The sequence below is a fragment of the Manis pentadactyla genome, chromosome 4, assembly GCF_030020395.1.
Source record: "Manis pentadactyla isolate mManPen7 chromosome 4, mManPen7.hap1, whole genome shotgun sequence".
Taxonomy (NCBI): Eukaryota; Metazoa; Chordata; class Mammalia; order Pholidota; family Manidae; genus Manis; species Manis pentadactyla.
The window spans coordinates 43,599,931-43,625,319 of NC_080022.1; the positions used below are offsets into that span (position 1 = coordinate 43,599,931).

Sequence of the window (25,389 nt, forward strand, 5' to 3'; positions counted from 1 at the left end):
TATCCCTGGTTCTCCCTTTAAGGCACTCTAGCCAGGAAGTCATGCCACCTTGAAGAGGAATTCAAAGTGCCCTCAAGAATTTTCTAAGGTATGTGTGTCAAAATACTGTGTAAGTGACCACGTTCTTTAAACCCACTGTTCCATACTTACCAGATGAAAAATTCTGATGTCCATTTTAACCCCTACACCCCAACAGCTAGCACGTTTAATCAGATTCCCAGCAGCCTTCAGCACACAAAGATAAAACATCAAGGAAGAACTTGAGGTCAAATTCATAAAGTCGTCCAGACACAGACTTTGTGAGGTATTTATTTTGCAACCATTAAGTTCAGTTACCTAGTGTCAGGTCACCAAAGACAAATTTTTAGGCTTCCAGTGAATCCCAACCAAAGTTCCCACCGTTTGGCCTCTTTAGGATGTCAAGCATTTGGAGGGAAGAGGATCACCTATGTAATCTATACATAATTGTGAGGAAAGACATGAGAAGTTAGGGTGGATCCACTTCAGGTATTACGGGCGTACCTAACATGAAGCACATCACCTGGCGGGGAGAGGAAATGGCAGGGCGCTCAGTGCATCTAACCCATTCCCTTGTACCTCAATCAGCAGTCAAAATGATAATTGGTAGCAGAGAGAGAAGAGCTGAAAGACACATATGCTGACCAACATTTAGTTTTGCTTGTTGGAGAGGTGGTGGGGCTCCAGGGCAGCCCCTCTAGGTGCTGGGGCTGGTGCCGCTCCATCCACTTCCTGCTGGCTTTGGTCATTCTGCATCTCTGCAGCGGGTGCCATGTCCAAAAGCAGCACACCCAAAACATACTGAACTGAAAAACAAAAAGAGTAACTTTCCATATGAAGATTCCCCCATACAGAAAGGGCCTAAATTGTAGAAAAGGGTATTTATGTTTAGAGGTACAGCTTCAACACCAGAGCAGTATGCCACCACCACCAGCATCCAAAATCTAGAGCCTTGAGCCCTGATTTATGAGCTCTATGGAGACTACCTGTTAAGAGATGGTATTTTTAAAAGTTTTCCTCTATTTCTTTGGAAACCCAGTGACTTTCTCTGACCCAGATCTCAAAGCTACCTTTACCCACTCTTCTTTCTCTCTTTTCCTTGTGACAGCTCTGTGTTAGGTGCTAGAGGAAGAAAAATAAGGTAAATATGGAGAGACATAAAAGGATTTGGGAACTGGAGAGCTGTATATCGTTGCTGAAACATAAGGTTAAATAGGGGACAATGGCGGGATATGAGGCAAGACAAACAGATTAGGGACAGATCTTGGCAATCCAGGGAGTTTGGATCTGTTTTTTTAGAAAATAGGAGGCCAAAACAAAAAGGTTTTAAGTAAAGGACTGACAGAGTTAAAGACACAGTCAGATTTATACATTTTCAAAGACCCCTGTGGCTACATATAGGATGAAGTGGACAGAGGGAAAGAAAGGAGACATAGAAACCGATCAAGTTATTACCATAGTCCCAGTGGGAGATGATTGGTCCTGAATGCTGGGTGTGGTACTGAAAGGACAGATTTGAGAAATATTGGAGAGGCAGAATACCTAAGTCGCAGACAGATAAGATGTGGCAGATAAGAGGAAGGAATGTACACTGATGCTGAGGTTTCTAGCTTGGGTGACTGGTGGATAATCCAACAAAGACCGACTGAGGACTCACGTGCCAGGCACCGAGTACAATGATGAATAAGGCAAACATGGTTCCGACTCTCAAGAAACTTACAGTCTAGCTGGGGAAACTACAGGGTAAGCAAATACAAAAACAAAACATAAAAACCAACCCCACATAATTTATGTAATTACAATTGTAAGATACTGTGAGAAGGCACTGTAGTATAGAATATAACCTAGTCTGAAGTTGGGCAGTATCAAGGGTGTCGTTCACAGAGACAGGAAAATTTAAGCAGGGTCTGGTAGTAGGGAGGATGAGTTGAGCTTTGAACATAATGAATTTGAGGCATCTGTTGGTATGCTTCTTTGGGGATTTGCAAGAGATGGGAACTTGGAAAGAAGGCTACAGATAGAGTTAAACCCAAGGGAGATTAAGGAATGTGGCAGAGAGAGGCTCCTCATGCATGGCCTTCCACCTCAGAGAATAAGCCAAGCCTCCTGGGAGCCCTCTGCAGAGCAGTATCACAACCAGCCATGAGCATCTGACCATGCTACAGGCCCATCTGTCTACATCTCCTAACTCTACAAGATGGAGAAGTTGCCAACTAAATATCTGTCAAAAGTGGCTAGACAGGGTGGGATGCTATCATTTGCTGGAGTGAAGAACCTACAGTGCTGACTGACCTTCTGGTAAACATCAGCTGCAGTTTCTAAAATGCTAAATAAAGGTAGGGACACACTAGCCTACAGGGCAGGCACTAAAGGTTTTATTTTCATAAATATATACTCTGTTTGTCTCTCATCTTTCTAGCTGTCTGTTCCAAATTAATGTTTAGACTGGAGAAAGATGTGAAGGCAGAAAATTCCTTTCTCCTGCTGCCAACTTTTGGTAGATGATACTGTCCTTTGTGCTAGACTTGGTCCATAATATCACCATCAGCCAGGGCTCCCTCACCTATTCACCTGCTTCTTGGTCACTTCTGGCTTCCCACCTTGGCAAAGGCATATCCTGCTCCCTTCCTGGACCCAGCCCTGCACCCAAGCCTGGAAAGCGTCACCACTGGCTGATCTGGGGTGTTCCAACCAGCAGTTCTGAAAGTCATGATTCTCTAATTTAGCAGGGCCTTCTAGTTTGTCTGATGCATGAGATATAAAGTTGGGGTGCAAAATCTTGGAAGGTAAGGACCTATCTCCATTGTTCACCCCAGTAGCCCAGCAGAGTAGCAAAGAGTAGGCCCCAATGAATGAACAAGTAAAGAGTTCCCAAGTAACTTGGCAAAGGAATCCAATAAAGTTTTGGGTGCCACATGATATGTATATCAACTGTCATTTGTGCAAAATCAAGCTTTTCCCAAATGCCTGCTGGGTGCTGGGGCTACACTGTCCTCAAGGAATTCTCAGTTTGTGGATTTACAGTAAATAAGAAAACTGCCATAATAGAATACACAAAGAGCTATGGGAGAGCACAGAAGTAAACTTCACCAAGAAGAGGGTATCTGAAAATGGGTCCTAAAGAATACATAGTAAGTTTCCAAGTAGATAAGCCAGGGAAGAGAATTCCAGAACTTAAAAAAAAAAAAAACCTCAAAAGATTTAAAAGTACTATTTTCAGTACAAGCATACTTCATTTTATTGTACTTTGCAGGTATTATGTTTTATATAAACTGAAGGTTTGCAGCAACCCTCCATCAAGCAAGACTATAGGTGCCATTTTTCCAAGAGCATTTACTCACTTTGTCCTGTGTCACATTTTGCTAATTCTTGCAGGATTTCAAATTTTTCATTATTACTGTATTTGTTACAATGATCTATAATCAGTGATCTTCGAAGTTACTACTACAATTGTTCTGGGGTACCACGAACTGCACCCATATATGACTATGAACTTCATCAATAAATATTGTGTGTGTTTTGACTTCTCCACTGACCAGCCATTCACCCATCTCTTTTCCTCTCCTCAGGCTTCCCTATTCCCTGAGACACAACAATATTGAAATTAGCAAGTGCTGACGTAGAAGCTGCAGCAAGTTATCCAGGAGATCTAGCTAAGATCATTCATGAAGGTGGCTACACTAAATAACAGATGTTTAGTATAGACAAAACAGCCTTCTATTGAATGAAGATGTCATCTAGGACTTTCATACCTGGAGAGGAGAAGTCAGTGCAAAGTTTCAAAGGACAGGCTGACTCTCCTGTTAGGGACTAATGCAGCTGGTGACTTGAAGTTGAAGCCAGTTCTCATTTATCTTTAGAAAAATCCTAGGGTCATGAATTAAGCTGAATCTACTCTGCCTGTCCTCTATAAATGGAACAACAAGGCCTGGACGACAGCACATCTGCTCACAACATGGTTCACTAAATATTTTCTGCCCACTGTTGAGAACAACTTTCAGTAAAAGAGTTCCTTTCAAAATGTTATTGCTCATTGACAATGAACCTTGGTCACCTAAGAGCTCTGATGGAGATGTACAAGGAAACTAATAATGTTTTCACGCCTACTAACACAGCATCCATTCTGCATCCCACGGACCATTTCTTTTAGTATTTAAGAAATACGTTTCATAAGGCTACAGCTGCCATAGATAGTGATTCCTCTGATGGATCTGGGTGACATAAACTGAAAACTTTCTGGAAAGGATTCACCCTTCTAGATGCCATTAAGAACATCTGTGATTTATGTGAACAGGCTAAAATATCAACATTTAGAGTTTGGAAGAAGTTGATTCTAACCCTCATAGATGACTTTGAGGGGTTCAAGACATAGGAGGAGGAAGTTAAGTGCAGATGTGGTGGAAAGAGCAAAAGAACTAGAATTAGAGGTGGAGCCTGGGATATGTCTGAACTGCTACATCTTAGGATCAAACCTGCACAGATGAGCAGTTTTGTTTTTGGTGGATGATCTGAGAAAGTGTTTCTTGAGAAGGAAGCTACTCCTGGTGAAGATGCTGTGAAGACTGTTGGAATGACAACAAAGGACTTAAAATATCACATTATCTTACTTGGTAAAGCAGTGGCAGGTTTTGGGAGGACTGACTCCAGTTTGAAGGTTCTACTGTGGGGAAAGAACTATCAAACAACATGGCATGCTAGAGAGCAATAGTTCATGAAAGGAAGAGTCCATCAGTGCAGCAAATTTCATTGTTGTCTTAGTTTAAGAAATTGTTACAGCTACCCCAACCTGCAGCAATCACCGTGATCAGGCAGCAGCCATCAATGTTGAGGCAAGATCTTACACCAGCAGAAAGATTAGGACTCGCTGAAAGCTCAGATGATAGAGATCTATTTTTAGCAATAAACTACTTGTTAAGTAAGGCATGTATATTGTTTTTTTCAGACATACTGCCATTGCACACTTAAAAGACTAGAGCACAATGTAAATACAAATTTTACATGCACTGGGAAACCAAAAAATTCATTCGACTCACTTTATTGTGCTACTTTTTTTATTGCTGTGGTCTGGAACCAACCCCACAACATCTGAGCTATGCTTATACTTAGTGTAGTGTTTTACTGCTGTTACTGTTTGCTGTGAGTACATGGTAGAATAAAACAATCAAGCACTTATTTGACAGTCTAAGCCCATCATGGCTACTATCATTGAGAAGTGAGATCCTCAGTATGGGAAAAAGGAAATAGAGAAGGTAAAAGAGATTTAGTAAAAACTCTATAGTACTAAATGAAGTGTGAGTATGAACTCACAATGTATCTTCTTTAAAAAAAAAAAACAGAAACACAAGCAAACAACAAACATATTTCCTGGCTCCCAACACGACACAGGCCTGTTAGGAGCGACCAAGCCAGTTGCAGTGACTGCTACTAGCATCCAGACTGGGATCTGGAAATACTATTTCCCCAGTGAACGGAATCAAGGCTCCTTCAAGAAATGGCTCAGTCTGGATCTAGGAGAGGAAATGTTCAAAATGAGACTGGAACATTTTGTCATAACATAGCAAGGCAATTATCCCAGGGCCAGGCCAACAGGACTTGAAGAGGTTCCCTCTGGCCAAAGACAGGACAATCTGAACAACATTCAGCATAACACTCGCAATGGACTCAAACTGGTCACTGTGGCAGCTTGTGAGCCAGCAACTGTTTTGAAAGTAGGGGAATAAAACGAAATAATCATTTTTCTTGCTTTTCTTATATAAACTATTATCACAGGATAGCCAAATTGTAGATGAAGGGAAGTTCCATTAAAGACATAGTCTAGTTAATAAACAAAGAAAGAACTGAATTACCACCATTTTGAAACCTCTAATAAATGAATAGATCTAGACATTTCTTATTAATGGCCACTAATATCAAAAGGAGAAATAATTAGACATTGTGAGTTATGGATAGAAACACTTAACAGCAAATATAATCTTACCAAAACAAACAAACAGTAATCCTGAATCTAGATACAACCACAAATTTACAGCAACATGTAAATGACACCATGGAGAGACACTCAGCAAAACCCAGACAGTTAGAGATTAAAGGATAAATAATTCTTCGACAAAGAAATGGCAAAGGGAAAGTGAGAGGGAGATAGAGTAGGTATCTGTAATTTAGAACACATTTAAGAGGTACATTAACCAATTACAATATGAAATTCAAACAGTAAAGTATATATTTGATACTAAGGAGTTACAATGTTTTTAGATATGACTATGGTATTATGATTATTTAAAAAGTATCAGATTTGCTTCAAAGTAATATGGAGAAAGAGGTGGGGAATAGATGAGTGTGTAGATGAAACAAGATTGGCTGTGAGTTGACAGCTGTTGAAAGTGGCTGATGGGTACATGGGAATTCATTATACTATTCACCCTACTTTTGCCTAGGTTTAAAATTTTCCGCTAAATAAGAAAAGAATAAAAAGATTATTGAGTTGACCCATTCTCCATCCCAAGTTCTCCCCAATTTACCTCAAAGGAACAGAACAAAGAAGAAAACTGAGAAAGAAAGCCCAGGAACTGAAAATGGATTCTCAGACATGGTGTGGAAAAGAAGGTGGCACTGGTAGAAACCAGTGTTAGCTGGGGTGTGAAGTCATGTAAGTTTGGATGCTGTGTTAAAGGGGATTATTGCACTGAGTTAAAGCTGACTTCAAAATGAAGGAATTAATGTGTGTAAACCTACTAAAAGGGTTTGTCATGTTAGCTTATACAGTGAACACTGTTGGCAGCAGTGAGTGAAAAGGATAATTGTATATAAATCCTGCGTATCAAATCAGGAGGGTTTTAATTACAAAGGAGTCTCCCGAAGCCCTTTGCTCATCTCTTATTTAAAGCCCTTATCACACTGCCGTATAATTATCTGCTGGGTGCCCTCCTCTGGACAGACCCACTTGTCACTGTTCCTGGGAGGGCAGCCCCGGTCTGGATGCGGTCCTTCATACAGTCCATTCCTCAGATTCCCTAGGTAGTTTCCAGGCTTCACCAGGGCCTTGGCTTAGAGAAGAAATGGCAGTGCCCTCAGGTGATAAGTTAACTTAAAAAACAGAAAGGAGTGAAGAAGGAAGGAAGGGATAAAGAAAGATATTCTTTATAATATCTCAATGACTAATGAAGGGGTAGCTTCCCTGATTACATATAATTGGAGGCTCCCCCATGATCCTCAGGCTCCAGGGAGAAAAGGGGTTAATGCTGTCCCAGTAGAGCATTCCAGCCTAAGCCCTCCAATGCACAGATTTACATGACGAGGTTATTGGTGAGACAGAAGCCATCCTTTCTCAGTGAAAGCTGGGAGCCCAGAGATTCCAGTAGAAGGCAAGCCAGCTCATAAATCAGCAGTGCCTGGGGCTCTGCACAGCCCCTCTTATTGGCAAAGCAAATGATGCTTTTGCCAGGGAGGCTCCAAAGACACTGCATCACTATCTCATTTGGAGACAGTGCCAAACGGAGGCACTGACACCCGAGCTGACAGATCTGAGCAGAGCCCAGAGGGGTCAAACCTGTGTAAATCAGGATGGGAGGTCTCAAGGCCCCAATGGCCAGCCTCTTCTCAGATGCCAGCTTCTGACTCGCTGAAGGTTTGCATGTGGGACACTGGTCTGGAGCCCTCATAACTAAAATGTAAGGAAGGGACCGAAGTCCCAGCTCAGTAGCAGGCTGAGAGGACCCCTCACTAAGCTGATGTGGGGTATTCAGGCCAAGCCAGAGACCTGAGGAGCTGTTGCCAGTGTTCTCTGCCTCTATCACTCTCCTGCTGGACTCAGATTTTTATGTTCTCAGTGATGTGAGCCCACATCGCATCACTGTATCCCATGAACAACTTGTATCCTCCCCTTCCAAAATACCATGGGAAGCTGACTACTCTTCAGAAACATGGGTACCTGACTGTTCTGCATAACCTTGAGGACCTGGTACAAACAAGACCCCTTCTGTGAAGCCTTCCCCAACCAAGTCAGTCACTGTGCTCCCACAGGGGTCGCCATTCACAGCGAGGCTGTGGCACTTCGCACCCAGCCTGGCCATTACCTATTTGCCCACAGACCAAGGCTCCTTGAGGCAGACTGGATCTGATCTCCCAGGTCCCTGGGGCCTGGCTCACAGAGCCATAGACTAGTCTCAGAAAACTGCTGAATCAGAGAGTAAATGATCCAGAACTCAGAGAGCCAAGGCACCTCTGTTGAAAGCCCACATACTGACTCTCAGTCTTATAAAAGGTCACCCCAACCACCCATCAGTCACTCTGTCTGTGCCAAGAGGGCATTAGGCCAGGCACTGGGGAGCCCAACTCAAATATTACTCAGGCCCTTGCCTACAGACTTCAATCTAAGGAAGAGACACACCCTGCCCCAGGACCTTCTCTGCTAACAGTCAATGGAATCCATCTGCGGGATGAGCTGGGCAACTGTGTAGAAAATTCAGCTGTAATGCAAACAAGCTACTGTACGCTCACTCTCAGGCAAGGGTTCCAAAAACAGTCTGCTGAGCTGGTGGAAGGACAGTGTCAGAACTTCTGCCAAGATTTATTTTTCACAGAAACATAAGGAAGCAAGCTTTAATAGTAACTATATGGACTGACAATAGGATATGTAAATACTTCAAATACACACATATTACTACAGGTGGGTGCTGTGGCAGCCAGACTCCAAGATGGTCTCCACACAATGTATATGTATATCAAGTCAATGTACACTTTGAATATCTTACACTATTATTGGTCAGTTATACCTCAATAAAACTGAAAAATAAAACACAGTAGTGTCCCGCTATCCATGGTTTCACTTTTCACAATTTCAGCTACCTGTGGTTACCCAGTCTGGAAGCAGATTCTCCTCCTGACATGGTGTCAGGAGGTCTGCAGTAGCCTAAGGCTACATCACAGTGCCTACATCATTCACCTCACTTCATCTCATCGGGTAGGCATTTTATCCTCTTGCACCATCACAAGAGGAAGGAGTGTGAGTAATATTGAAAGTACAGTAACTACTTAGTAAGTATAATGAGATTTTGAGAAAGAGACTCCACATCATTTATATTGTTATAATTGTTCTATTTTATTATTATTGTTGTTAATCTCTTACTATGCCTAATTTATAAATTAACTTTTACCATGGTATATATCTATAGGGAAAAATATATGTAAGATTCAGTACTACCAAAGGCTTCAGGCATCCACTGGGTCTTGGAATGTATTCCCAGTGGATGAGAGGGAGCTACTACAAAATTAAAATTTAGTTTTAAAAAGCCTCCAACAATCCCTGCCTCCAGGTACTCCTGCCCTTGTGTAATTCCCACCCCTTGAGAGTAGGCAAGACTTATGACTTGCCTCTAATCAAAAGAATACAGTGAAGGTGAGAGATGTCATTTCCATGATTATGTTACATAAGACTGTAACTCCTCCTAACAACTCTCTGTTGATTATCTCCATTTATGGCTTTGACGAAGTCAGTTATCATATGGAGAGGCCTGTGTGGCAAGGAACTGAGGGCAGCCTGCAGCTGACGGTCAGCAAGGAGGCCCTCAGACTAACAGGCCACAAGGAAGTGAGTTCTGCCAACAACCATGGGAGCTTAGAATAAGATCCTTCCCCAGGACAGCTTTCAGATGAGACCCAGCCTAGGCCAAAACTCTGAGTGCATCTTGTGAGAGAATCTGAAGGAGAGAACCAAGCTAAGATATGCCGAGATTCCTGACCCACAGACACTGTGAGACAACAAATGTGTGCCTTAAACAGCTGCTAAGTTTGAAGTAATATTGTTTAGCAGCAACAGATAATTAATACAGTCCTCAAATTCTTAACTGATAAGTTGTACAATCAAAGAAGTATGCATTCTCTGGACTAAAGCATCTCTAGACAAGCAAAAGCAGGCTCAAAAAAAAAAAAAAGCCAAATGCCAGAAGTGGGACCCTGAAAGTTACACTGGTAAAAAGAAAATCAGCCTCAAACATGGGAAAGTGCAAAAACCTCAGGAATTGCCTCCTGAAGACCTGGATTTGAGTCCCAGCTCTGCCTCTAACAGGTAGGCGACTTCAGCCAACTCATTTGTAATAGTCCCTTAGTCATTCCACTGGCCAGGACACATCAGGCCTTGGCACTGTCATATGCACTGTATTACATATCACTCTATTAACTGTGCTCAAACCAACAAGGCCACTGGGGATGCCTTTGTTTGACCTATCACATCTTGTCAACTTGTAGGGCCTGCAACCTAAATTCCTCTACAAAGAGGGGAAATCTTCAATTGTTTTACATAAAGGAAATAAAGGGTCCAAGTAAAGTCAGTGAGAGCCATTAAATTTCAATACAAATTGCTGATCCACTCTCAGAGGGTTAGTAGCTTTGATTCCACTATGGAGCACCTTAACTATGTACCAGGAATTTCATAAATACGATCTGTAATTTTCATTACAATCTTAAAGTATAGGCTATATCATCCTTATTTCATAGTTAAGTTGGCTGACACTCAGAGAGAATAAGCCTCTCACCCCAGGTACATTGCTAATACATGGTGGGCCAGGATTTAATATAAATTCTACTGGTTTAATTTAAATTGCCCCAGTCTTTGTACCACATCCTGTTGTTTGGCAAACAGCAGCTTGGGCAGAAAGGTCAGCCTGTGATTACAAAACAGAGTAAAGATTTTGGTCCACAGGGAGATCATGTGTAGAGTGTGGCTTTACTCACCCACTCCACAGACATTTACTGAGCACCCTAGGTCATTGAGGTGAGCAAGACAGATACAGAGTAACACCCATTAATGTTCTTATGGAGCTGTCTCACTGGGGAGACACACCAGTACATGGAGGATAAATGAACAAATGAGTGAACAAGTGGCTAGGCAGATGGACACACATAGACAGTGAATGGTGTTTCAAGCACAATTAGTAGAGTGATATTCAATACAATGCATAATGGAATAATAAGGTCAGTGATGACTGTTGGAAGGGAAGGAACATTCCAGGCACCTGTGACATCTGTAACAGCCAGTGCCAAGGCCTGATGTGCTGTGGCAACAGCAAGAAGTTCAGCAGGGCCACAGAGTCGTGTACTGAGGATGTGAAATGGAGACAAGCAACAAGCTAGGGAGGAATTGGCTCTTTCTCCTGGACTTTAACCCTGAAGCTAGCCACTGATAGTGGAATAATTAGAGGCTCAGAGAACAAACCAGGCATGAGAATGTGTAAGTTTTGGAGAACCCCAATAGTAAGTCAAGAGAGGTCATACTCAGGGTTTGAGGCCAGGTTGAGAAGTCACAGGGAAAACAAAAAAACACCAAGCCTGTGAAAAAATGTAAGAAACCGATACTGTGCTGCTGGGAAGGGGGCAGGGAGAAGAGGGGAGGGGATGCTGGGCCAAAAAGACAGGTCTTCTCTTATGGAAGAATCTGAGAGCTCACGTTTCCCAAATCCATAAAGCCAGGACCATGTGGACTTCACAACTGAAGCCTTTGGCAAGAGGGACACTCATGTACAGAAATGCATGTGTACGTATCCTATACCTAACTGTACAGAAAGATAAAAGGGTCTGGCCGTCTCTGCTCTTGATGCTAACAGTAACAAACTGAAATACCTGCCCACTTTTACTATACCACACAGCAAGAAGATAAAAATAGAATCTCTTACTTCCTCTTTAGCTGAACTTTGCTGCTGCAACTGTTTGGTTTGGAGCAACTGTAGTTGTTGGGAGATGGTCCATCTCTGGTGAATCAAAAAAGTATGCCTGAAAAGGAGGTTCATGAGAAGAGTTAAAAACCAATGGTCTGAGTGAGTCTTCTCAACTCTGTGTCAACAGTACCGCTGGGCTCTGTGGCTCTTATGCTTCCCCCTCCACATCCACCATCCAATGAACTACAACCATCTATTTCTGTCTGTCTCACTTGACTGTGACTTTTTTATTAGCTACCATTTATTGAGCACTTGCTACATATGACTTATTCTTCTTAACAACCCTGTGAAGTTGTTGTTATTATCCTCCCTTGACAGATAAGAAACTGACACTCAGAGAGACTGTCATTCGGTCAACCTGAATGACAGGTTAATGGCTAATGAGTGGTGGAGTCAGGACTCAAAGTGAGGTCCTTCTGACTCCAAGGCTCAAGCTCTTAATCGCTACATTATACAGCCTCTCTTCCAGGGAAAAGACTGCATCCTTCTTGTCTCTATGTCACCAGCCCTTCACACAGGCTCTGGCACACTATGCAAACAGTCAATACTTAATGAACTGAACTATGATAGATTGCTGCTAAACCAGTTGGCTCTCAATAAAGACCTTTAAAAGACAGTGCTAGGCAGGCCTTACCTCATAATTCTTCAGCTTAAAAATAAAAGGTTTGATAACTGATTCCATGCACCATCTTTAATTTAACTGTCAAAAATCCGAAGGAGGTGGAAGAGGGAAAACATCAAGGAGGATCTGCCCACCTGTTTCAAGGTCTGAGAATTCTAACCCAGAAGCCCAGGAAAATAACAATCTCACTAGCCTTGAACACCGGCTGTTCAAAGGAAAGGTAAATCCTTTAATAAAGCAAGGACCACTGCATGCTCATGACTCCCCCCTGCAGTCAGGGCATTAGGAAGGTGAAGAGACAAAAACCTACCAAGTCAGGAACCATTTCGCCAGGTCTGCTCTCTATCAGCCAGAAGGGGGCACCAACACGACACCCTGGAGCTTTCCCAAGCTATTCATTCCTCTGCCTATTAGCTCTTGAACAGTCCATTTCAAAGTTCCTAGCTGCAAACCCCCTCTAGTTTTGTTACATACCCAGATCAGTTCTATTTAGTATTGCAGTTCTAACAGCAATTCCATTAGTTTTAAAAGTCTTCTTTCCCATGGCCCCTTGTGACACCTGTTTTCTGGGGCAGGGAAAGAACAGTTCCGAGCTGAAGCTGGGGACAGGGGCCATGCCCCTAACTGGAAGGCCCTCCGGTTATCTCTGAGTTACCAGTTATCTCAGAAGTTGCAATGAGCCACGAAATTCACATTATGCTGAAATGCTGCTGCCTTTCTTCCAGGCTAATGGAGAAAATCCTCATCAGATGGAATGAGCCAAGAGGCCTGGTTCCAAATTTGGCTGTGCTGGTACTCATAACTGTAACTTTGGACAAGTCAGTCCACAGTTTTCCTATCTGTAGGCCTGTGTTTTCTTATTCATGGACCTTAGTTTTCTTACCAGTAAAACGAAGGGGTTGGAAACAAAGATCTCCAAGGGCAAGGTATAATTCTATGACTCATTAACTCATTAATTCCACCAATACTTAACAACAAGTTACCTGGGGAGGCTACAGTGGACTAGGCACATACTTGATCATTAATCTACTCAATAATCCTGCATTAGGCAATTTTATCCCCATTTTAAAGATGTACAAGCTGAGGCTCAAAGAGGTATTTTCCCAAGGCTATACAACTACGTCTCTGAGCTAGGATTTCAATCCAGTTGTGTCTGGCTCCAAAATCTATGCTCTTTTATTCTCCAGTGTAGCCTGCAATGTGGCTCTATCCCCAGCCCAGATCCTGCCACAGGTACCAGGTGAAGTACGTTCTTAACAGTAACACCGCCTCCTCCCGGCCCCATTGTCCAATCTGCCTCACTCCTTTTTCTTCTTTGCAGAACTGAACAGAGTAATGCCTCTTCTCCTGCCTCCTCTTGACCAGTTCCTCAGCTAGGTGTATAATGGGAACACATTTCAGGAGAGAGACAGGAAGACACAGGGAGAGGCACTGTAGTAAGATAGCTATAAGGAAAAGCACATTCTCCTTTGGCAGACAGAAGGGTCAAAGAAGAGTCGCGCAGCATTTCACGGGACCAGCCCAAAGATTCCAAGTGCCAGAAATTAATAGTGTCACTCAGCCACGAGTCAAACCCAAAGTCCTCTGTCTCGAGTTTAAAGCTTATGCATGTTGTAAAGTCACGTAAACCAGGTCTGTGTTTCAGAACTTGACACAATGATAAAGTATCAGGGTGGTTTTAATGCACTTAATGAGACCATAGTTGTCTACTCAAAAACATGATAGAATCAAACAGTGCCAAAAAGTGTTGACTCCCATAACTGCAAAACCTGACCAAGGGCCTGGACCTGTGCAATGTGGGCATCTCCCTGCAGGCAGGTCCTTTCCTTCACTGGTGACCTTAACATTTTTGGACTTAGTATTGTTGAAGCCTGCATCAGGCCTTGGTTAAGGCCATGAACAGCAAAAGTGAGGCATCCTGCCTGAGCTCACCCAGCCAGTGAGCAACAGAGCTGGGCTCCAATCTAGGCCTGTCTGGCTCAAAAGCAAGTGTTCTTCCTAAAAAGACACCTAAACACATAATTCAAAAACTCTTTTAAATAAATATTATTCACCTAAATAAATAGAAGAAAGGGAAAAAATCTTCCCTTTCTTCTATTTGACCTCAAGCTTTCCATCTCTGAAACTTTAAATTTCAAAACATTTTCTAGGTATGTGCTGAAAACCAGCAAGGCCATCCCAAGGTAAACCCCACCCCCCATGCCCAACCTATCTGCAGACATTCGTCCCCCCCAGACCTCCTCCGGCCAGGCACCAAATTCTAACCAGATTTCAGAAATTAGGTAAAGCCAGAGATTACAATCAAATTGTCAGGACTTTACCACTTCTCATTTAGGAAGAGTCTACTTATAATGATATTTATTTCATGGAGCTAGTTTTAAAACAACCATTGTGTCTCTACCAGTTTGAGGTCTTTTTTCATCTGCATCTAAAGTGCACCAGAAGAACATAGGTGTGAGTCCATACCAAGCAGCCCACAGAAAGCAGTGTGTGAAGCAACACAACTGTCACAATTGTGGCCAACGCGATGCGCCGGTTATCCTCACGAACAGCTGGCCAAAATGTCATTGCCAAGACAGAGCCCGAGATGCCCAGGGCAATTGTGACCAGAATCCAGCGAACAGCCTTCTGTGGGATAATCCACAGTATCTGAAAGAAAAGGAAGGAGGGAAGGGTTTTTGGAGGCATTTCAGAAAGGCATTTGTTCATTCCAGACACATATGCTTATAAAAGCTTCTGAATCAAGCAGCAGCTGGGCCCCCACTGCCACTCTGGTTCCTCAACACAGCCTGGAGAAACACCACCAGCATGCAGACTGACGGAATGCTTTCTTCACGAAGGGCTCGAGATCCAGTGAAGGCACTTGGCTCGCTCCCATTCCTGCTGAACTTCTAAATGCAAAGGGTGTTTTTCAGGCAGACATCAATGTTAGCTAGGCTAAAAATAATGATGCTGGATGAATTTTCAACTAAGAACATGGCATCACTCAGATTAAGTGTGATACTTACTGCTGTGGGGATATAAATGAAGAGTGAATATCCATAGACGCACACAATCTCCAGAAATGAATAGGAAACGATGTTCATAACTTTGCTGTTTCTCCACATGAGGAAACCCCAGAGAGCGAGAGGAACCAGCCAGGCATAGGCATAGATGACTGTGGCTGCTATGGACACTGAGGATGACAGGACACAAGTTTTAATCCCCATCATGCCTTTACTGTACTGTCAGAGCACTTCTAACTCCTCATCAGACGTACTTCCTCACATATCCACTTACTTCACTGGCTCACAGGACCATGTCTTCCTGGTCCTCACAGTCCCCCTGACACACAACAGGTGCTCTCTAAGTGTGCTGAGTTGATGAAGTTTCAGCATTTGGCTTTGCAGTGATGACCAATAGTCTCGCATATGGTTTTTATAATTTGTTCAATAACTAACAACTGATAATATTACACAACTGAATTATGCAACTGAAATCCTTCAGAAGGCCATATTACAAGTGTTTAAAAATACTGAGCATTTCAATAAAATAAAAGCCAACTATCCCTGTGGAAGAATACATCCTCTTTCCTAGTACAACAAGAGCTGATGCTGATTTCTTTAGCAAATTTATTAAAATGCTGTAGGTACAGATTGCTCTGCACGCTCCTCAGAATTCCTTCTGTCTCTGAAACGGGGAGTTCTAGCTCATTAACGAATTGCTTGAAATATTCTTCAGTTTGACTCTCTTCTTTCAATAATTCTGTCTCTGTGGTAGAAATGCTATTTTGTGGTTCCTCTGAACAGCAAGTTCAGTGTGTCACTGTCCCTGCATCCTCTTGCCCAGCAGTGGCCCACCCCCTTCTTGTTTTCCCGGGAGGGGAGAGTCATACAGCATGGCTAAGCCCTTGGCACCAGCCCTTCCTACGTGAAAATTGGCAGGTAATTCCCTTTATTCTCTTGGCAGGAAGGAAGGCACCCCTAGCAATTACAGTCACTCTGGTTAAGACATGTGGTTGTCCAAAACATTTTTCAGCTCCCAGAGCAGTTTTTTCATAATGGGAACTCCCTCATTAAGCCAAACATAATTTTGCTCACACACTGCCTTCATCTTGGATAACTAAAGGAAGGGGAAGGGAATTACTAGGATGGCTACAGCTATTACACCGAGTGGTTTATTGAGAGACACTGTATAACAGTCAAGGGCACAGACTCTATGCAGACTCCATGGGTTCTATTCCTAGCTCTGCCACGAATAGCTAAGTAACTCTGGGTGGTTATATATATATATATATATATATATCTGCTATAAGAATTAACATACCTTTACAGCAATAGTCATTTACCTGTCTTTCTTTACTTAACCACTGAGCTACTTAAAGACAGGGTCTATATCTCATGGATAACATTTACTGAACTAAAATCAAGCCAAAGGACATTTGACAAACGGAGTTGGGACTTAATCCAGGTCTGACTCCATGATGGAGAAGAAGAGAAGAGGAAATGGGCTGGAGGGTAGGGGCGAAGAAAAGAAGGATACATGGGAAGACATACACACACACAGGTAAATCCCTATTTCTCCATACACACATATATGTGTATGTACATATGCATATATAAATATTAACTATTTATACACACACACATAAGAACTCTTTTCTGTATACATTACTATTCTAACCTCTTTACATATATCTTTAATTTTACAATAGCCCCATTATATAGATATTATTATTCCCATTTTACAGATATAATAACTCTGAAGCCAAGAGAGATGAGATAACTTGTCAATGAGGTAAAAGCTAATGAGTGGTGGAGAAGGAGCTTGAAGCCAGCGACCTGGTCCCAGAGACAAGGCTCTTACAAAACCTATGTAAGGCCTCTCAGCAGGAGAGCAGGCAGGCAGGGAGGGGGGAAGGAGGGGAGGACAGAATTGGGAAAATGGCGCCGGTCAATCTCCTACAGAGCCAGACTTCCTCGTTTGGGGGTGGCTGTTGTATTCAAGTCCCTGAAAGCTGTTGTTTTGTTTAGTTTTTTGTTTTTTTAATTATCTAATACTGCCACAGACAGAAAGTTTCAAAACAAGAGCACCATCCACAAGCCCATCACTAGGACACACTCATTTCTTTCTTTTTTTTTTTTTTTTTACAGAGAACAGCACTTTTTTGTAAGAGAGGTAAGCTGCAACTCAGAACTGCTGCAAGCATCTCTATCGAGAACTAACAAGGAAGACACACTCATTTCTACCTTTTCCCTTTGAGGCCCTGACCACCTGTAGGCTTCCCTTTAATGAAGTGGCTAACAGCACAGGCACAGGTTTGGATTATCAGTTTTCCATGTTGCTCTAAATGCTTCATAATTAGTGGCTCCAGAGCCAGCTGGTTGAGTCATGATGACTTAAATAACAATACTCCTACTGTTTCCAACACTTGGATAATACAAATAATGCTACAAGGGAGACTTTCATGCACACAGTTTTTTACTTATTTTGTACATTTTTCTTTGGATAAATTCTAACTGCTACTGGTCCTTGCCTTACAACTATCCAAAAGATTATGTGGATTCAAAATATTGTGAATATACTTGAATACCACTGAATTGTATACTTAAAACTGGTTAAAATGGTAAGTTTTATGTTGTGACTATTTTACCACACTAAAAAAAAAAAGATTATGTAGCTTTATATAGATAGGAGGTAAATTCTGAGACAGTGGGTATGTTTGAACCCTTAAGTACAGAAAGCAGGGGCTGCACCTAGAGACAGGGGCCCAAAAACTCAGTGGGCAAAAGGAACTCACAGTGACAAACTGACAGCATTCAAATGAGTCAAGCTATTCACCAACCTTTTCGGAATTCGGGCACATAATGGTATGTCTTCTCTCCCAGATGGATTAAGAAGTTGGAAAGATTCCCACTAATTGCTATGGCAAAGACCAATGTGGCACATATCCAAAAGGGGCCTGCAAAGGAAACCAGAAAATGCAACATGAAAATGAAACACCAGCCTACAGACTCTTACAGAATAATTTCTTATGTCCTCTGGCCTACTCATGGAAACAAGGGAAAGTGAATTTTAGATACAATCAATACTCATGTAAGTGGGAATTTTCTTTTTTAAAAGGTCAAACACACAATTCAGTGATTAGCTGCATTAAAGACAGGAAGGATTGGAATGAAAAGGCCAGAAACACCTTCTACCATTAGATGAACAAGGACACTAATTTGTTTGTACCTTTTTTTATTGGAGGCTCACCCAAAAAAAGTTCATGGACATTTTGTTAAGCCTTCACTATCAGGATAAGGAAGCAAAGGTGGCTTCCCATATCTAATGTGCCAAACATTAATGCCAGAGAAAAATAACTTAAATCAGACTGTTCTCTAAATGGAAGTGGGGCAAGCCGAACATTTTAGGGAAGAGTTAATTTAGTCTCCCAGTTCATCATCGTTGTGTGTGTATGTATGTTTAAGGCTTTATTTTTTTTCTTTCATTTTTTAATAAAAAAGTACTATAAGCACACAGTTCAGTGTTTAAACATTCAAAAGGCAATATAGAAAAAAGTAAACCTCCCTCACTCTGTTCCCTGTTCCCTAGCCATGCATTTCCCCTCCCCAGAGCTCACCTCCACAACCAGCTTCTGGTGAATCCTGCCAAAGATTTCCATACATGTATAAACACACACATATTTGTGTGTGTCTGTGTGTGTGCATATTTTATACAAATGATGACATACGTATATATCCTGCTCTGTATTTTTCTATTTTCACCTTAATATATCCTAAAGAGTCTACCATAGCTAGTCATAAAAATCAGCCTATTCTTTTTTACTGATTATAAAATACTCCACTGAATGAATACAGCAAACTTTGTGAATCCATTTCATTATTTCACTTAATTTTATGAACAACATCCTTATTTCTCTCCATCTAGAAAAAGTACTAACATGATTTTCAAATTGAGAGAGTTTAATAAAGTTATGAACTCCACTTTTCAATTTCACTAATATTTCACAACACCTTTTGCGGTAACTGCAGGCACCCTGACATATCCTAAAATTAAGAAAGTTATAATGCCGGGGGAGATGACGAGAAGAAATGGACTAGCACTTTTCAAAGCCAAGTATGTTCCTGGAGGTGGGAAAGGGAGCACAGCAATCCACTGGGATGTTTCAAAAAGTCACCAACATCAGCTGCCCACCAATTGCTGTTTAATCACTAGCCTGCACGCTCTCTGCTACAGAAAGGACTAACTCGTGTTCACTGTGTTACTACTGGGAGTGCCTAGCATACAAAAGATGCAATAAGCAAACACAAAGACAAACAAACAAAACCCTACAACCAACAGCATTTTTAAAATCCCCAAAAACTTTGTTGAATGAACAAAATTGACCATGAGCTGTGTCAATGGGCTGAGGCCATCCAAGCATAGAACCATAGTGGCCAAAGTATTAAAAAGCAGAGAATATCGGGCCCTATTGGCCATTATTTACTAAGAACCCACTGCCCTCTAAACTCTGGGCTAGGTGCTGGGGACACAGTGATGTACAAGAGGCAAAGCCACTGTTTCTAGCACATGCACCACATAGGAAGCTTGGGCTCCAGAAACACACAGCCACCTAGTCTTCCCAGGGCCTGTCATGTTGCTTCATCCTGCCTTCTCTCTTCCTCTTTCCTGCCAAATTCCTACTTTTATTATGCAGTAGAGGTGAGTGAGAGCCTTAACTTAGTTTACATTATGCATTTTTATATTATGAAATATTTCTAACACAGATAAGCACAAAGGACAAAACAAACATTGGGGTACCCATCATACCACTTTTTCAAATCCTTCTAATGGTGTCATGTTATTCATATCCTTCTACAACATGCTTTTTTCTTTTACCATTGTTCTGAGATTTAGCCACACTGATGCTCAAATATCTCATCACTTTCTGAAAACTACAGAATTCCATGTATGAACACACTACAATTTATTTATCCATTCTTCTGCTGATGACTATTTTGGTTGTTTCTAAGTATTTGCTATTACAAACAATGTGGCTGCAGTGAATAATATTCTTCTCTAGGTCTTCTTTTATGTATATGGGTTTCTCTAAGAATACATATCTAGGAGTACAACCATTAAGTTGTAGGGCATAAGCATCTTCAAACCGCTCCAATTTGTGTATCAGTTATATACACACCACATATAGAGAGTGTCCCAATACTCCACATTCTTGACAACTCTTGGTATCAAAGTTTATGAACATCTGACTTGGAGCATGTCACTGCTCTGCTTTAACCTTCCAGTGGTTTCTCAGTTAAGTAAAAGCCCAAGTGCTCACTGTGACCCAGACTCTGTGATCTGCCCCTCCGCAGTGCCCCTCTGACCTCACCCATGAGGCCCCATGCTCACTCCAGCCCCGTCACACTAGTCTCTCTACTGTTCTTTGAGCATACTAGGCGAGTTCCTGCCTCAGAACCTTTGTACTGCTGAGCTCTCTGCTTCAAATACTTTTTCCCTTAGATATCTACACATATTGCTCCTAATTCCTTCAGGTCTTTTCAAAATTCACCTTTTCAAATTTAAAAAAATTTCAAATTCACCCACCTATGCAAACATCTCCTGTCTTTCAAATTTATCACCTTAGCATTTATAATAGCACACTATATATTTTTCTTATTTTCTTTGTTTATTATTAAGCTCAGTAGATTATAAACTGCCTCAGGGCAGGGGTTTTTGTGGTTTTTTTCACTGCTATATCTTCAGTGCCTAACATAGTAAGTATTCAATATTTGTTAAATGAACTGAATGAATGAAGACAAGCAAAGTTTATGTTTGCTAAAATGATGGGCACAAATAATATTTTGTTTTGTTTTCATTTCCCTGATTACAGATGGAACTAAGCATCTATTCATATACGTACTGGCCATTTGGGTTTCCTTTTCTGTCAGTTGCTTTTCCCCCCAGAACTTATAATTGGTTTTATTCTCATAATTGGTAGGAATTCTACATATAGTCTTGCTTTTCATTCTTTGTTGGTTTTAAGCATTGCAAATATTATCTCTGGTCTGTGGTTTATTTTTTTACTTTGCTTATGGTTTTTGTGGCATAGAAATCCTTAATTTTAGTTTAAGTGTAGTCAAATTCATTGATATTTCCCTCAGAATCTGCAGGCTGACACATCTGTCATCTTTTTCCTGACCACCTTCCTCCCACCTACCCCATATGGCCCAATCCTCTCTGCTACAGAACATTTCACCTACAGAATACCTTCGTTTCTTAACCATGTCTATGAGCTCATGAGGCTAACAGTGTTGTAGAAAGAAGCAAGCTTTGGGTTCAAACCCTGGCTTTTTTACTAGAAAGCATAACACAGTGATGAAGACTAGGGATCATGAGCTTCAGTGTTGATTTTAAAGCTGAGCTCAGCCCCTTACTGGCTATATGATCTTAGACAAGTTACTTGACCCTATGCGATGCAGTGTCCTCATCTACACACTGTAGATAATAACAGTACATACCTCATAAAGTTGAAGTTGTTATAAGGATTAAATGAGTTAATATAGGTTCTTCCCCAGTAACACTGGTGCATGATAAGCACTCTATGTATGCCTGCTTTTATTGTTATTTTTGCTAACTTTGTGACAATGGGCTAGTTATCCTCCCCAAACCTCAATTTTCTCTTTTGTTAATAAGCAAATCTTCCTTGGAATGTAGGAAATAAAATTGTATAAAGTAGTAAAACCATGCTGAGCTCCACGCAAGGCACTTGTACGGTATTCAATCAATGTCAGCTCTCGCATTTCTCTCTTTGGGGGTGGAGATTATGACTGCATTGTGGAATTCTCAATACGTATCACAAGATTATGTGCTCAAAAATTGTTTGAGCACTTACTGTGCCAAGCCCTCTGCCAGGCACTGCTAACATGGATTGGTCAGACACAGAGGTTGCCTCTCAAGAAACTGTCAGGCTAGGAGAATGAATGACAGAGCTGGAAAGAGAAACTGCCTCGGCAGTCCTAGATGAGTGGCACCAGCCCTGGTAATAATGGTTTTCACACCATCCTCACCAGAGCCCCAGGAACTGCGGACTGAACTTCTAGGAACATCACAGAGACGGGGAGCTCTACAGAAGGGAGCCTCTCCTCAACCTCCACTGGAGCAGTTCCACTTCTACTAGTCTTAAATATTGGATATCTGTGCCGTTTGATGAAAACATTCTAGAGTATAAAACCACCAGTCTTACAGAATAAATATAGGGTTATGTAACACTAAACTTGGTTCCAGACTATTTTTAGTTCGACAACTCTTAGCCTTAGTTTTCTCACATGGAAAAAAGGGATATTAGTACTTAACAGTCTTATTGAAAGGATTAAACAGTGTATGTAGTGACTGGCACACAGTAGATTCTCATGAGGTCCTTTTCCTCTTACAATCAACATATGTAATTGTCCTAATACTTACTATTTATGATTGGGCATATATATTACTGAGCCTCACTGGAGTGTCAGCTTCCTCACTTGAAAAATGGGGACAATAATACCTGTCCTGAAGGTCATTGCAAGAGTTAAATGTGACCATGTACACAGTCTTTCATAATTCATAGAGCACCTGCACAAAGAAAGCACTCAGAACCATTGGCTCTCTTCTCCCTGCAAACATAGAAGGCTACTGATGCTGGAGCCCATTCCCCCAAGAGCACTGAGGGCGGCTGGCCTTTTCTCCACAGGGAGGTTGGGGGTGACAGTCAATCCCCAGCCCACCCCTCTTCCAGACTTCCAGTGCTGTTACTGAATCCCCAGGGGATGCTTGACTCAGCTCATGAACGAGTAAGTGTGAGGGTACCTTCTCCACACTCACCACCACCACCAAATCCTTTTAAAAATTAAAACCAAGAGTCTCCTCTTAGTCAAAGTGTCTTACTTTGTCTCAAATTTGTGATGTAATTTGAAGACTTTCAAAGCACATACTATTAGTTGGAATCATGGCATTAACATATAATCACATTTTCTCCACAACTGTTTGCAAGGATTGCACGGAAGCTAGACAAGTCAAATAAAATGTTTCATGCCTCACCAACAGCATACTTCTCCAACCTTCCAGTCACCCTAGACACACCCTGAGTTCAACTTGTACCCAGTAAAAAATCAAAAGGGCACTACACATACCATAGAGATCTGGATTGCTGCGGATATATAACCTCACAAAGTTTTTTCCTGGTATTGGCAAAAGAGACCCTTTTATTCTGTCAAAGACCTGGAAAATAACACAGCAGAAAGTCTAGTGAAGATTTTTTTAAAAGCTTAATAAATTGAACTATTGCAAAGTTGAAACTCAGTTATTAGAACTTTTATGATGATAGTATTTTCAAATGCTAACCAACCCTTTATTTTTATAAAACCATATCCAGTATACAAAAGCTCTCATGTTATTTGTTTAACCACAGAGGAAACAAGTTTCCATTACATGTACAGGAAAGACTGAAACTGGTTTACAAACCTGGTAGGTGTCTACATCAAAGAATGTTTGATAATATTCAAAGGTCCAGAAGGGGGAGCTTTTCTTCTGTCCAGCAAGTAACTGTCAGAGGTAAAATACAACAGGATCAACATGAAAGTAATTTCCTTATTCCAGCTATGCAGAGAGAGGGATCTGATATAAAGGAAAATGAAGATGTATGAAAGGCCAGGATCTTCTGCATTCATCAATCAGCCATACCCAACTCTCAGCCTTGTGTAAAACAAGTATCAGTTTTGATGTCACACCAAAGGTTTCAAATCATGGTTACTTCACTCAGGGGTGGTCTTAGTTCTCTTATCTAAAAAGTACAGCCAACAAGTTCTACATCATAAGATTATAGGAGGATCAGATTAATTATATATAACCTGTATTATGTACAATAACATATATGTGCATATATACACACATAAGCATATCCATACAGAAGACAGTGCAAATATCTCTCATTCCTCTACTCCCTCAAGATCCTTACTATCACCACCTGACTTCTCCAAAATCTGACATACTGATTCACTCTAAAGTACTAAAAACTTAAAATGTACTGCTCTGACAAAAAAGGAAATTCCATCTTCTAAGAGGCACACAAGGAGAGCCATATCTGTCAACAGCACAGCTATTTGACAGCAGAATGCAGTCCCCACAGCAGGAATTATGACTGCCATCTTCAGAGGTCTAAAGAGGATGCATACAGCAAAAGGTGCTGATGGGCTCTGAGGAGCTTTGCAGGACAAAGGAAGGTGTATGGGCAGGTATTTCTTGTTCATTATAAAGGAAAATTTTTTCACAATTAAAGGTGTCCAACAGCACCACTGGCTGCTTTACATGGTAATGAACTGCTGGCTTCTGGGGTATTCAGGTGCTGTCTTTCTGACATACCACGGAAAGCTTTAATAGAGGAAACTGAAGGCTCTGTCCAACTCTAGTATTACAAGACACTGAAAACCAGAGACACATGCACCATAGCTAGGCCAAAGAATTCTGTCACTATCATAGAATATTGGTAATCTCTTCCTAATTCCCAGACAAAATAAGATAATGGATACAATGTTTCAATTTTAAGATTTTACCCTATACATTTCTTCTTAAACTTCTGATGCCTACTGCTGCTCAGTGTGATGGTTAATTTTATGTGGCAACCAGATATTTGGTCAAACACTATGCTGGATGTTTCTGTGAGGGTGTTTTTGTACGAGTTTTACATTCAAGTTGATGGACTTTTTGAGTAAGCAGATTGCTCTCCATAATGTGGAGAGCCACAGCCAGTCAGGTGAAGGCCCAAACAGAACAAAAGGCCCACCTCCCTGAGCAAGAGGGACCTCAGCAGACAGCCTCCAGACTCCACCTGCAACATCGGCTCTTCCGGGACCTACAGCAGACTGCCTTTGGGCTCAAACTCCAACTCTTCCTTGAGTCTCCGGCCCGCCAGCTGCCTCCAGCAGATTTTGGACTTGTCACATAACCAAAATCATGTGAACCGATTCTCTAAAAAAAATCTTTCTTTCTCTCTATACATCCTATTGGTTCTATTTCTCGTGACTTGACTAATTAATAACTCAGCTA

General features: G+C 41.5%; 1 protein-coding gene across 4 annotated transcripts in view; it reads right to left on the reverse strand.

Annotated features, from left to right (window-relative positions):
* Positions 1-291: 291 nt before the first annotated feature.
* YIPF1 (Yip1 domain family member 1) overlaps positions 292-25,389 on the reverse strand; it is a 45,927-nt gene continuing 20,829 nt past the window's right edge. For 2 of the 4 annotated variants that reach the window (XM_036911165.2, XM_057500225.1), the window contains exons 4-9: positions 23,809-23,889; positions 23,478-23,565; positions 18,173-18,289; positions 15,357-15,523; positions 14,815-14,997; positions 292-824 (exon numbers count right to left, since the gene is read on the reverse strand). In XM_036911165.2, coding sequence (XP_036767060.2) covers positions 603-824; positions 14,815-14,997; positions 15,357-15,523; positions 18,173-18,289; positions 23,478-23,565; positions 23,809-23,889 — 858 coding nt within the window. In that variant the 3' untranslated portion in view covers positions 292-602. Of the gene's footprint in view, positions 825-11,684; positions 11,782-14,787; positions 14,998-15,356; positions 15,524-18,172; positions 18,290-23,477; positions 23,566-23,808; positions 23,890-25,389 lie in introns of all 4 variants that reach the window. The other 2 variants (XM_036911166.2, XM_036911167.2) reach the window with 2 other exon arrangements.